The sequence below is a fragment of the Entelurus aequoreus genome, linkage group LG23 (assembly GCF_033978785.1).
Source record: "Entelurus aequoreus isolate RoL-2023_Sb linkage group LG23, RoL_Eaeq_v1.1, whole genome shotgun sequence".
NCBI classification, from domain to species: Eukaryota; Metazoa; Chordata; class Actinopteri; order Syngnathiformes; family Syngnathidae; genus Entelurus; species Entelurus aequoreus.
Genome location: NC_084753.1, coordinates 44,923,429 through 44,937,649, shown reverse-complemented (window position 1 = coordinate 44,937,649; position 14,221 = coordinate 44,923,429). Strand labels below are relative to the sequence as shown.

General features: G+C 39.4%; 1 protein-coding gene across 7 annotated transcripts in view; it reads right to left on the bottom strand.

The window, feature by feature from the left end:
• Window positions 1–13,869, bottom strand: part of galcb (galactosylceramidase b) — a 51,159-nt gene extending 37,290 nt beyond the window's left edge. For 4 of the 7 annotated variants that reach the window (XM_062034736.1, XM_062034734.1, XM_062034735.1 and 1 more), the window contains exons 1-3: window positions 13,685–13,869; window positions 3,911–3,979; window positions 1,988–2,051 (exon numbers count right to left, since the gene is read on the bottom strand). In XM_062034736.1, the coding sequence (XP_061890720.1) occupies window positions 1,988–2,051; window positions 3,911–3,979; window positions 13,685–13,834 (283 nt within the window). In that variant the 5' untranslated portion in view covers window positions 13,835–13,869. Of the gene's footprint in view, window positions 1–1,987; window positions 2,052–2,116; window positions 2,162–2,208; window positions 2,240–3,910; window positions 3,980–13,684 lie in introns of those variants that run through there. The other 3 variants (XM_062034737.1, XM_062034740.1, XM_062034739.1) reach the window with 3 other exon arrangements.
• Between the last annotated feature and the right edge of the window lie 352 nt (window positions 13,870–14,221).

Below are 14,221 nucleotides of genomic sequence, written 5' to 3'. Positions count from 1 at the left end.
ACAAACAAGTATCCTTTCAAGTGTTATCATCTTTAGAGCAGTATTTATGTAGTGGGCGTGGGAGAGAAAACAACAGTAGAGTGCTTTGTACCCATAAATAAATAGTCCATATTTCAATTCAGGGGTCTACATAACATGCAATGGTGGTTCCTTTGTCAAAATGTTGAAAAGATTAGGATTTACAGAACATCTTTCTGACCGTCTGTACGGGATGCCTTGTTTTAGCTTTATGGTTTTATTTAAGGTGCGTTCCATTTATACTGGGAAGTGGGAATTTCCGAGCTCCTAGTCTGAAGCTTCAACTGGAATGCTCCTGAAAGTGGGATTTCCTACTCGGAAAGCCAGAGCATGCTCACCAACCCCAAGTTGGATGTAAAAATGGATGCTCTGAATGTAAACAATAATATCAACTTCTATATTATCTAGGGATGTCCGATAATGGCTTTTTGCCGATATCCGATATTGTCCAACTCTTTAATTACCGATACCGATATCAACCGATATATACAGTGGTGGAATTAACACATTATTATGCCTAATTTGGACAACCAGGTATGGTGAAGATAAGGTACTTTTTAAAAAAATGAATCAAATAAAATAAGATAAATAAATTAAAAACATTTTCTTGAATAAAAAAGAAAGTAAAACAATATAAAAACAGTTACATAGAAACTAGTAATTCATGAAAATTTGTAAAATTAACTGTTAAAGGTTAGTACTATTAGTGGAGCAGCAGCACGCACAATCATGTGTGCTTACGGACTGTATCCCTTGCAGACTGTATTGATATATATTGATACATAATGTAGGAAGCAGAATATTAATAACAGAAAGAAACAACCCTTTTGTGTGAATGAGTGTAAATGGGGGAGGGAGGTTTTTTGGCTTGGTGCACTAATTGTAAGTGTATCTTGTGTTTTTATGTGGATTAAATAAAAAAATAAAAAAATTTAAAAAACGATACCGATAATAAAAAAAACGATACCGATAATTTCCGATATTACATTTTAACGCATATATCGTCCGATAATATCGGCAGGCCGATATTATCGGACATCTCTAATTATAATGTTTGGAATTGGGGGTTAAATCACCAAAAATGATTCCCGGGCTGCTGCTCACTGCTCCCCTCACCTCCCAGGGGGTGATCAAGGGTGATGGGTCACATGCAGAGAATCATTTCACCACACCTGGTGTGTGTGTGTGACTATCATTGCTACTTGAACTTGCGAGGACAAGACAGACAGACAGACCACAATAACACAAACAAAGCAACAACAACATCAGCAAATGTTATTTACAAATATGATAGCAAAGAAGCAGTGAGTGAGGTAAATATTAATAACGCAGAAATGACCATGAACATTGTTGCACTGCAAATGGAGCAATAAAGCCCTATTGATGAGGAATAATCATAATAATAATGACAAATGTGTGCTTTGTTGTAAAGATGTACTATTTGGATTTACACTGTATGACAAATGATTTGAAAAGCAGTTTGACCTTTGCAACGTCATTATACTATTGGATAAGTTTTATATTCATAAATGTAAGTTTCTCAATACCAGACCTGCTTTTTTTTGCGATGAGGTGGCGACTTGTCCAGGGTGTACCCTGCCTTCCGCCCGAATGCAGCTCAGATAGGCTCCAGCACCCCCCGCCACCCCGAAAGGGACAAGCGGTAGCAAAATGGATGGATGGATGGATTTGAGTTACTTTGAATTTACAACACTTTGGCGCTGTTTTGTACTTACTTTGATTATTATTTAACTGTTTGTAAATGTTGACATTTATGAATAAAGGTTTAGAAAATAAAAAATAAATACAAATAAAAGAGCACCACTGCTTTTAACTTCCAGGAAGTAGTCACGTGTCGGAATAGAAGCAATGGAGGGGCGTGCTGAGCGCCACACCCGAGGTCTGTACGACGTCATCGTGTGTACGGAAGTGTCTTTTTTCAACTAAAGGTACCATTTGTTGGTCTCACCTGTAGTTTGAGCGTCTCCTCCTATTTCCACCTTCAGCATGTGCAGAGAGGCTCCGAAGTCTGGCTGAGTACAAAAGAAAAAAACATCAGTTGTCCAAGGAAAGTCACTTCAGAGTGACTTTAATGTACCTTAAACAGATAGTCCAGTATGAAACCAAGGTATGGTTTCATGTACCTTAAACAGATAGTCCAGTATGAAACCAAGGTATGGCTTCATGTACCTTAAACAGATAGTCCAGTATGTGGCTGCGGTATGGCTTCATGTACCTTAAACAGATAGTCCAGTATGTGGCTGCGGTATGGTTTCATGTACCTTAAACAGATAGTCCAGTATGTGGCTGCGGTATGGCTTCATGTACCTTAAACAGATAGTCCAGTATGTGGCTGCGGTATGGTTTCATGTACCTTAAACAGATAGTCCAGTATGTGGCTGCGGTATGGTTTCATGTACCTTAAACAGATAGTCCAGTATGTGGCTGCGGTATGGTTTCATGTACCTTAAACAGATAGTCCAGTATGTGGCTGCGGTATGGCTTCATGTACCTTAAACAGATAGTCCAGTATGTGGCTGCGGTATGGTTTCATGTACCTTAAACAGATAGTCCAGTATGTGGCTGCGGTATGGTTTCATGTACCTTAAACAGATAGTCCAGTATGTGGCTGCGGTATGGTTTCATGTACCTTAAACAGATAGTCCAGTATGTGGCTGCGGTATGGTTTCATGTACCTTAAACAGATAGTCCAGTATGTGGCTGCGGTATGGCTTCATGTACCTTAAACAGATAGTCCAGTATGTGGCTGCGGTATGGCTTCATGTACCTTAAACAGATAGTCCAGTATGTGGCTGCGGTATGGTTTCATGTACCTTAAACAGATAGTCCAGTATGTGGCTGCGGTATGGTTTCATGTACCTTAAACAGATAGTCCAGTATGTGGCTGCGGTATGGTTTCATGTACCTTAAACAGATAGTCCAGTATGTGGCTGCGGTATGGTTTCATGTACCTTAAACAGATAGTCCAGTATGTGGCTGCGGTATGGTTTCATGTACCTTAAACAGATAGTCCAGTATGTGGCTGCGGTATGGCTTCATGTACCTTAAACAGATAGTCCAGTATGTGGCTGCGGTATGGTTTCATGTACCTTAAACAGATAGTCCAGTATGTGGCTGCGGTATGGTTTCATGTACCTTAAACAGATAGTCCAGTATGTGGCTGCGGTATGGCTTCATGTACCTTAAACAGATAGTCCAGTATGTGGCTGCGGTATGGTTTCATGTACCTTAAACAGATAGTCCAGTATGTGGCTGCGGTATGGTTTCATGTACCTTAAACAGATAGTCCAGTATGTGGCTGCGGTATGGTTTCATGTACCTTAAACAGATAGTCCAGTATGTGGCTGCGGTATGGTTTCATGTACCTTAAACAGATAGTCCAGTATGTGGCTGCGGTATGGTTTCATGTACCTTAAACAGATAGTCCAGTATGTGGCTGCGGTATGGCTTCATGTACCTTAAACAGATAGTCCAGTATGTGGCTGCGGTATGGTTTCATGTACCTTAAACAGATAGTCCAGTATGTGGCTGCGGTATGGCTTCATGTACCTTAAACAGATAGTCCAGTATGTGGCTGCGGTATGGTTTCATGTACCTTAAACAGATAGTCCAGTATGTGGCTGCGGTATGGTTTCATGTACCTTAAACAGATAGTCCAGTATGTGGCTGCGGTATGGTTTCATGTACCTTAAACAGATAGTCCAGTATGTGGCTGCGGTATGGTTTCATGTACCTTAAACAGATAGTCCAGTATGTGGCTGCGGTATGGTTTCATGTACCTTAAACAGATAGTCCAGTATGTGGCTGCGGTATGGTTTCATGTACCTTAAACAGATAGTCCAGTATGTGGCTGCGGTATGGTTTCATGTACCTTAAACAGATAGTCCAGTATGTGGCTGCGGTATGGCTCTGCATAGTTGACCAGGAGACGCGACGTCGCCTACATAAGTACACATAGGTACACACAAGTACACACAAGTACACATAAGTACACTTAAGTATGCGTTAGTACACATAAGTACACACAAGTACATGTAAGTACACTTAACTACACATAAGTACACATTGGTACACTTAAGTACACACAATTACACTTAAGTACACATACGTACACACAAGTACACATAGGTACACTTAAGTACACTTAAGTACACATAAGTACACATTGGTACACTTAAGTACACACAATTACACTTAAGTACACATATGTACACACAAGTACACATAGGTACACTTAAGTACACTTAAGTACACACAATTACACTTAAGTACACATAAGTACACACAAGTACACATTGGTACACTTAAGTACACATAAGTACACTTAAGTACACACAAGTACACATTGGTACACTTAAGTACACACAAGTACACATAAGTACACATTGGTACACTTAAATACACACAAGTACACATTGGTACACTTAAGTACACACAAGTACACATTGGTACACTTAAGTACACACAAGTACACATAAGTACACATTGGTACACATTGGTACACTTAAGTACACATTGGTACACTTAAGTACACATTGGTACACTTAAGTACACACAATTACACATTGGTACACTTAAGTACACACAAGTACACATTGGTACACTTAAGTACACACAAGTACACATTGGTACACTTAAGTACACACAAGTACACATTGGTACACTTAAGTACACAAAATTACACTTAAGTACACATACGTACACACAAGTACACATTGGTACACTTAAGTACACTTAAGTACACATAAGTACACATTGGTACTGTAGTAGAATTTCTGACCTTTGACCTATAGTTCATGTCTGTCAAAAATGTATGCTCATTTTGATTTCTCTTCCTCTTCTGTGGGACAAAAGTGAACTTTAAGTCGTGCCAACCTGTCTAACTGAATGTGTTGACTGTCTAAAAGATTCGAGTTGTTATGGAACAGATAGGGAAAACAAAATAAGACATTGACGCACTAACAAGAGAGATAAGAAAGGGATAAAGCCAAACGAAGAGAGTGTTTTGGACACCATCTTCTTTTTCATGGTGACGGGCGCGCCCGGGGGGGAAACTTTCTGTGTGCTAGACAACTCAACCCAACCATTGTACCATTTGATTATGAGTAAAATAAAACTCTTGTGTTAAATCTACTTTGGTTCTCATTGACAACCTGGACTTTCCACTACAAAATTGGCGTCACGAACTAGGATGGTCCAGAACTCTGCAAGTCAACATCCGCTCCCGGCTTCTCTCTCAGGCAGACAACGCTTGCACGCGCGCATCTAATAAAAGGTAAGCTATTTTGCTTATTGTGTAAAAGTTGTCTGTCTGAAGAGAAACGGGATCGGTAAGATAAAAACTGAAATTTTTTTTCATAAAAGATAGTTCTCCAAAAACAACCTAGACTGAGGCATGTGTTGGTTGGCTTGAGTTGTATTATATGTGATCATTTGTCTGTGTGTTTGTTGAAAACTTGTAATCTCTTGTTTTTAACAAATGGGGATTGTTGATAGAATTTTGGTGGTTTGGAGTGTAGAAGCATAGACGATGTGAGACGAAAAATTTCTTTTCTGCAAGTACATGGTTAGCCGGAGTTGGACACAGCGAAATTTAAGGCAAGGTTGGCTAAACTGATGTGACATTTGGCCCACACAAATTTATGACGTCTATGAAGGTCCTACGTATCTGTCTATGTGGAAGCTGCAGCCGGGTAAAAAGCCTGATATAAGGTGATCGTTCAGTGACTCCGGTAAAGGAGATCAACTGAGCCAAGTTGTCACGAATTTGGAAATTTGCTGCAGTATAGATGGATAGAGTAAGGGCTCCATATGGTAGAGCCTTGGTGAAACTATATGGACTGACCAGACACGATGTACTGTAGAAATTGAAGGGTGATTCCTGGTTATTCTACAGCGCCTTAGGCTGTTATCCGTGTTGGTCAGGAAGGAAAAGCAGGATTTGCTCCGCTGAATGGGTTAATCGCCATTATATGAGTAAGAATGACCTGCGTGTGTGTGTTATGAGACGGCCGATTCCACAAAAGCACGCATGCATTAGTTGTTTATATTGGTCCGGACCAGGGGGGAGTGTTTTGTGGGATAAAAATGTGTGTTTTTAAATTTATATATATATATCTGCGTATTTTAATAACTTTTGTGTAGCACCTGGTTTCTTATCTGTTTTAATTCTCCCTCATGCTTTTGTGAGAGTTCCCTAACGCTTTTTTCGCACCCACGCTGATCTGCAAGAGCTGGGAAATTGTTGGTTATGTGTGTGCGTGTGAGAAAATAGACAAAGTTATGTACAGAAAACACATGAGTGAATGATCCATCCATATAATTATTTTCTTTCGCTTATCAAGAGGTTGGATCGCGGAGGCAGCAGCCTAAGCAGGGAGGCTCCCCCTCGTGGGCGCTGCGAGCTAATTCCAGTCATTTGAATTTGTTTTTAACTATACTGGTGATTGTGACTGTGCGATATTACAGTTGTTTTAATTTACCAGCTCTTGCTCGCTGGTAAATTCTCTGTGTGTGAGTGACTGTGTGACGCATATAAAAAAAAAAAAAAGAGCTGGGAGACATTTTGAGATAAGAGTGTGTGCGTGTGACAAGGCTGTGTGAATGACAGCTGCGTGAGGCATTAGTTCGAAGAGGAGTGACACTGATAGCATTGAGCTAGGTTAGCATTGTGTTAGCATAGCATTGAGCTAGGTTAGCATTGTGTTAGCATAGCATTGAGCTAGGTTAGCATTGTGTTAGCATAGCATTGGGCTAGGTTAGCAAAAGTTTGCTTACTGAGGCATAGTAAGGCTAGGTTAGCATCTAGCTTGGCATTACCAAGTGTGGCTGAACAGTTATTCTCGGTCTGTAGAGTGTGCTAATAGTAGGTGCTTGCTAAGTCCAGTAAAATAATAGATATATGGAAAATTACACGTTTAAATATCAATAAATAAATACGGATTGTGGGACATTGAAACATACATTGACATTTTAATTTTTTTTAGGAATAAACACACAATAAAATAAAAGTTAAATTTATATTCTAATACATCTAAGGGCATCTGTGAAACAGAGTCTGAAGAAGTACAGATAAGAGCCACTCAGCGCCATTGTCAAAACAAAACGTAGAGAAGCGTTAAACAAATTCTAATCAGAAGGAAGACAGACCAAAATATGAGAACTTAAGTAAACAGACAGCAAGTAAACCAGAAATAATAATGTAAATAAATAACAAAGAAAGCAAATTTCTATGTGACATTGGTGCATGTAGAATTACAAATAGAGAATAAAACTAAATGGAAATAACTGTCTGCAAGATAAGCATGACGTCATGAATTGTGCTCGGGTTAGTAATAGATAGATAGATAGACAGATAAAACGTTATTGATTCCTTCAGGAGAGTTCCCTTTGGAAGAAGAACTAAAAAGTAAACAGTAACTAATAAGGGTATAAATGGAAACAAAATAGATTCTATTAAAAGAGAAACTAGGCATTAACGACCATGATATAAAAAAAAGTATTGCACTGTTATTGTTTTGCATTCCCTGTCATCCTAGCCCCCCAAAGAGGAGTTGTACAGTGTAATGATGTATGAGACAAAGGATTTTTCATAGGCTAAACCAGTAGTTCTCAAATGAGGGTATGGTGTTTCCGCCCGGACAAAAAAGGGAGGTACTTGAAGGTATGCCAAGGGGTACCTGAGATTTTAAATATTTTAAAATGCAGACAATAAAAATAAACACAGTACGGACGTTAAAAGTTAAAAGATTAAAAGATTTAGCTGAAAGATAAGGAGAAACGTGAATAAAAACATTCCTTTGTTTTGGAGAGTATCACGCACAGCAGGAGGTCAGAGTGCAAGCATGACAGCTTGCTCGCGCCTACTGATAGACAAATGATAATTTAAATTAACTTATAGATAATCTTTAAGTGAATTAAAAGGGTACTTAAATACACATGAAGTAGTACGTATAATCTTTGAATTAAGGTTATTGATTAGCAATTAATGGGATAGTTAAGACTGTAATTTTAAAACGTGATATGCAAATTGAACTAACCGAGAGGATATGAAAACGATGAGTGTACATGTTTTGAGTTCCAAATTCTGGAGGAAAAAACCTCAACAAAACGTAAAACCATTCAGACGGACTTGGGTGGTAGCCACGGTTGTGCTAGAGCAAGCCGAGGGTGGAGAGGATATGCAGCCGGGGGACTGCCAGCTTCTCTGAACAAGACAAGCTCCAAAGTTGTAGCCAGAACATGCTCACAAAAAATACAGGTGTGACAGCAGGACGAACAGCAGGATACAAACAGACCCCTGCTGGACATAAGTGTCAACGGACAATGTTCAACACAATCTTTGAAGCATTCCTTTGTGGTCAACCTGCACACACCTTGTAATGACCTGCTTACGAACTGTGCCCTGACAATTCAATACTGCACAGAAGGAACTTCCTGATGTTGCCTGACAGCACGACATCAGCGGACAACTAATAGGGACGCCTCCCAGGAATGAGTGGAAGACGGGGACTGCTCCAACTGTCCTAGCACTGGCTGACGGAGGTGCGTCCGTGTGTCCTGCCACCCAAACCGCCAAAGTGTATGATCACCAATTAGACGACTCATAATAGGAGCCTTTTGACTCTTATATATGGTGGGACTCAAGGTATGGCCGCTCATGTGAACTATCCTTAAAACAATTAGAATTGTATAAGATGGACAACTAATGACCCACATTGTTCCCTCTGTCCTGCCTACGAAACAAAAAAAATTTAGGTCAAATGATAAAACAGGGCGTAGCTGCCGCTGATTGAACCGATAAGCTAATACCACATTTTCAATTATTTCGGTTGTCTGTTAAAAACATAGCTATTGGTTGCAATTTGGACACTCCTGCTGTAGGCTACAAGGAGCAAGCAGCTACACAACAGCTGAGCTAAAACAAAATTTAAGCATATCAAGTGATTGTAGTTGCTTGTTACATACACAAAGTCGCAGAGAGACAGAAGTCTGTGGAAAGTATTCAGTAACAAACGTGTCCGCATTAATAAACTTTCTACCACAGGAAATATACTGAACAAATACAGCAGTTACTGTCAGACTCTAATCCGGATTACCGTGTCTATCAGAGACATGGTTAAAACCCACAACACCTTTACGTTCTAATTAATGTCCCGGGGGACAAGATTACAGAAAAGACAGATCCAGTGACAAAGGGGGGAGGAATTATGATTTATGAAAGGGAAAACATTAAAAGTAGATCAATTTGAGTATGTTGAAATTAAAATCACATTTTCCTCAGAAATGTATTTCAAGGTAATTGTGGTATACCGACCGACCACAGCTAAAGACATTTTTCTTGATTCATTTTCAGACATCCTCAAACAGCATAGTATGAAAGAAGTAACGTCATGGGGGACGTTAATCTGGACTGGTTAAATAAGACGCGTAGAAAGAAACTTAAGGATATTATAAACGGCTTCTATATGATACAAATGATAAGCAGCCCTACTAGAATTACAATTGGATGACAAAAATTAAAGAGAACATCTGTAAATACACGAAAACAAAACCAGAAAGAAGAGTGCTAAAATAAAAATACCATTGGATTCTAATAAAGACATGAGGACTCAGCTCTCATAAGAGCAATTAAAAAACAGGTCTAAATACAGATCGTATGATTTAAAAGTTTGGAGGAACAAAAGTTACAGTGTTTATGCGGAAGTCTAAGGCTGACTTTCACTTGGAATTAATTAAAGCTGCAAAAAGGAACAATAGAGAGTTATGGAAAACCAGATACAAACTTACGGAAAGAGAGCAAACAAGAAACAACACTGTGGCATTAAATATCAATGGCGCTACTATCGCAGACAGTCTGGACATAAGTAATCATTTTAATGAACATTTCATCCAGTCTGTACAAACCCTGAATAAAAAATCCCTCAAAATCAGTGCAAATAATTGTCATTTATTCAGGATGGACTAATTTTAGAATTAACAAATGAAACAAAGTTAAACAAAATCTTCGCTGCATTATCAGACTCACGATCTAGAGATATATATATGGGTTGGACACTATCTTCCTAAAAACATATAAGGATTGTATTATTGCTCGTATAACAACGATTGATAAATAAATCAATAACGGAAAACACTTTCCCTACCACGTGGAGAAACTGCTACTATGATTAAATCCATAAAGCAGGAAATAAAGAAGACCAGAACATGTACAGACCAATTAGCCTTCTCCACGTTATAAAAAAAGGAATAGAAAATTTGAAATTAAAAAGTGGCTTTGGAGCAATCAAGGCTGCTCAGACGGTCACTAAGAGGGGCATTATGTTGACACATCAATTTAATGAGTATTATATTTATCTATGAGAGCATTTTTGTTGTAAATTGTGAGGTATGGCTGTTAAAATCTTGGTTGTTTTTACGAATGATGACAGATGTGAACAAGAGCATGTATGGTCTTTGTGTGATGATGTAAATAAGGTGTGGTTGTATTGTATGGTAAGTATGTGTCCATGAAGGGGCATTTGGTGACTTTTCTTATAATTGAATACATGCTACAGTATGATTATTTTTGATTAATTATTGATTATTATGAATGTATATATTTATTATGATTAATTAGTGTCATAATTTTATTGCTTGATTTGTGGATCCCCTTAATTTAGGTAGCCAGGGACTACAGATGGAAAGTAGCTATTTAGATATAATCTAGTACAGAACATATCTGTTTCTGAACTTAATGTTTCTGTGCATTGTCCCATCATAGATAGACTAAATTAAATACAACTATTTAGTGAATTATTGAGGCCACAATAATTCACTAGGTGTTGTAAAATATCAAAGTACTATTGCAAAAGCGAACAGTGACCTCAAACATGACCTGTCCTCCGCCTCTGTTCTTGCTGCACTTGACTATCAGCTGCCTTTTCTTTTTCTTGGATGTTTCTGAAACTACTAATACTACTACTACTATTACTATTACTACGACTAACACTGTCCCTGTGAGAGGGACAGAGGGGGGAGGTGAGTTTGGATTGGGTCAAGTTTGAGCGTGTTGAGGTTTTATTTAATGGATATGATCAATCCGGTGCAAGGATAAAGGAACGTAATGATTTAGATTGACAATTGCGGTGGTTGGCGGAAGCAACCCCAGCCTCGAAGGAGGGTGCCAATTCAGTAATTAAATGTTTTGTGAATGATCTAATATCCCGACATGGTTTCCCCAAAAAGATTAGGTCAAACAACGGCACCTATTTTAAGAAAGCAGGTTATCATCTTCAGTCACAAGATCAGCACTTCTCAGGACCAGCAGCTTCCTAGGAAGGTGGAAAGACCATGAGACCAAAATGGTAAGTTTGCAAAATGTAGAATTTGTGTGCCAGTTCCTCTGTGCAGATTTGAGGATGGGGGCAGCCACCCCAGATTCCCTTGCACTCGCTGGGAGGGGCACGGTCAAAGCCGATCCAGGACCAACACCCGATACCTGACTGGAAGGAACCGAGAGGAGAGACAACACCTTGCCAGCGATGACGAGAACAACTAACGTTGCCAGCCAATGTGTCCACCGGGACTCCAGCAGCTGTGGAAAGAAGTGTCGGGAGTGCCGAAGCAGCGAGGAGGCGTTGAAGCAAGCCGAGGGCCTGGACCAAAGCCCCAACGCCCCATACTTTGCCCCGCGTTCCCCAAAGCCCCATACTTTTCCCCAATTTCGGCCAGCACGGACATGCCATTAAACAGTCTGCCCAATGGACTGAACCACACCCCAAGAAGAGACAGAGACAGACTGTTTGAGTGGATCTCTTTCTTCACCAAGGCAGCCAAAAGCCCAACGAGGTGTCGGCAGGCCACCAGCCTGAGGCACCACCGAGCCATCTATACGAGCACTAGTCGAACATGGACTCATGCGAAATTCAGTTGTGTGTACAAAATCAATTGGTAACTACATTCATTGCAAATGCCGGGAAAAATAATAATGCAACAGCTTACAGTCATAAGTCTATATTAATTCTAAACCAGATCTTGTTTGATTCATTATTAATGTGAAAATACATCTTGAATAAGCATATATATATTCATCTAATTATGTTCATGATCAAAGTATTTTGGTATTACGTTACTAACTCAAAGGGTAGGCCACTAATTGTGTTCTGTGAGATGGTTTTACTGCAGGCTGGTAACAGCGATCGCTCTGAAGGAGGGTCATAGACGGAATTTTTGCCTCGTATAAGAACATTGAGGTTTTTGCCTCTATCTGCGGTAGAGATTTAATTTGGTGGTCTATATCAGAAATTGTTTTGGTCCAGGGTCTTAGTACACTTAAGTACACACAAGTACACATTGGTACACTTTAGTACACACAAGTACACATTGGTACACTTTAGTACACACAAGTACACATTGGTACACTTAAGTACACACAATTACACTTAAGTACACATATGTACACACAAGTACACATAGGTACACTTAAGTACACTTAAGTACACACAATTACACTTAAGTACACATAAGTACACACAAGTACACATTGGTACACTTAAGTACACATAAGTACACACAAGTACACATTGGTACACTTAAGTACACACAAGTACACATAAGTACACATTGGTACACTTAAATACACACAAGTACACATTGGTACACTTAAGTACACACAAGTACACATAAGTACACATTGGTACACTTAAGTACACACAAGTACACATTGGTACACTTAAGTACACACAAATACACATTGGTACACTTAAGTACACACAAGTACACATTGGTACACTTAAGTACACACAAGTACACATTGGTACACTTTAGTACACACAAGTACACATTGGTACACTTTAGTACACACAAGTACACATTGGTACACTTAAGTACACACAAGTACACATTGGTACACTTAAGTACACACAAGTACACATTGGTACACTTAAGTACACACAAGTACACATTGGTACACTTAAGTACACACAAGTACACATTGGTACACTTTAGTACACACAAGTACACATTGGTACACTTTAGTACACACAAGTACACATTGGTACACTTTAGTACACACAAGTACACATTGGTACACTTAAGTACACACAAGTACACATTGGTACACTTAAGTACACACAAGTACACATTGGTACACTTAAGTACACACAAGTACACATTGGTACACTTAAGTACACACAAGTACACATTGGTACACTTAAGTACACACAAGTACACATTGGTACACTTTAGTACACACAAGTACACATTGGTACACTTAAGTACACACAAGTACACATTGGTACACTTAAGTACACACAAGTACACATTGGTACACTTAAGTACACACAAGTACACATTGGTACACTTAAGTACACACAAGTACACATTGGTACACTTAAGTATACACAAGTACACATTGGTACACTTAAGTACACACAAGTACACATTGGTACACTTAAGTACACACAAGTACACATTGGTACACTTAAGTACACATAAGTACACATTGGTACACTGAAGTACACACAAGTACACATTGGTACACTTAAGTACACTTAAATACACTTAAGTACACTTAAATACACTTAAGTACACCTAAGTAAACATAAGGAGTTACACAACATGTATTGTTAATCACGTATTAAATATGACTACTTTATTAACTCACCCCTCCGCCGCTCAACCCTCCAATCCCGTCAAAAAGTCGTCCGAGGCCTCCTGCGTCGTCCAACAAGTAAGTGTAAGTGTGAGACAAGCAAGAGTTGACAAAGAAAGTCAAACATAGCACAAGAGGAGGAACACACGTCCTGTTAGCCATTGTGCTAACTGACACTTCCTCATCCCTACTGCGCAATGCGCATGTGCGTTGTCTGCGCGCGCGCCATGCAGTTCTCCGACCAAACGCTAGGAGGCAGTGTTATCTAGTTCAACACCAGCACACGTCATGCAGTTCTCCGACCAAACGCTAGGAGGCAGTGTTGTCTTGTTCAATACCAGCACACGTCTCTACAGCCGGAAGTCCTCCATGTTTGTTGACTGAAACATTTAAAAATGCATCTAAAAATACACTTTTGTTTTGCTTTTAACACCAGAAATTATTTGTGGTGCACTGAAATAGTCCAAGTCCAACATTTTTTTCCATCCATCCGTCTTCTTCCGCTTATCTGAGGTGGGGTCGCGGGGGCAGCAGCCTAAGCAGGGAAGC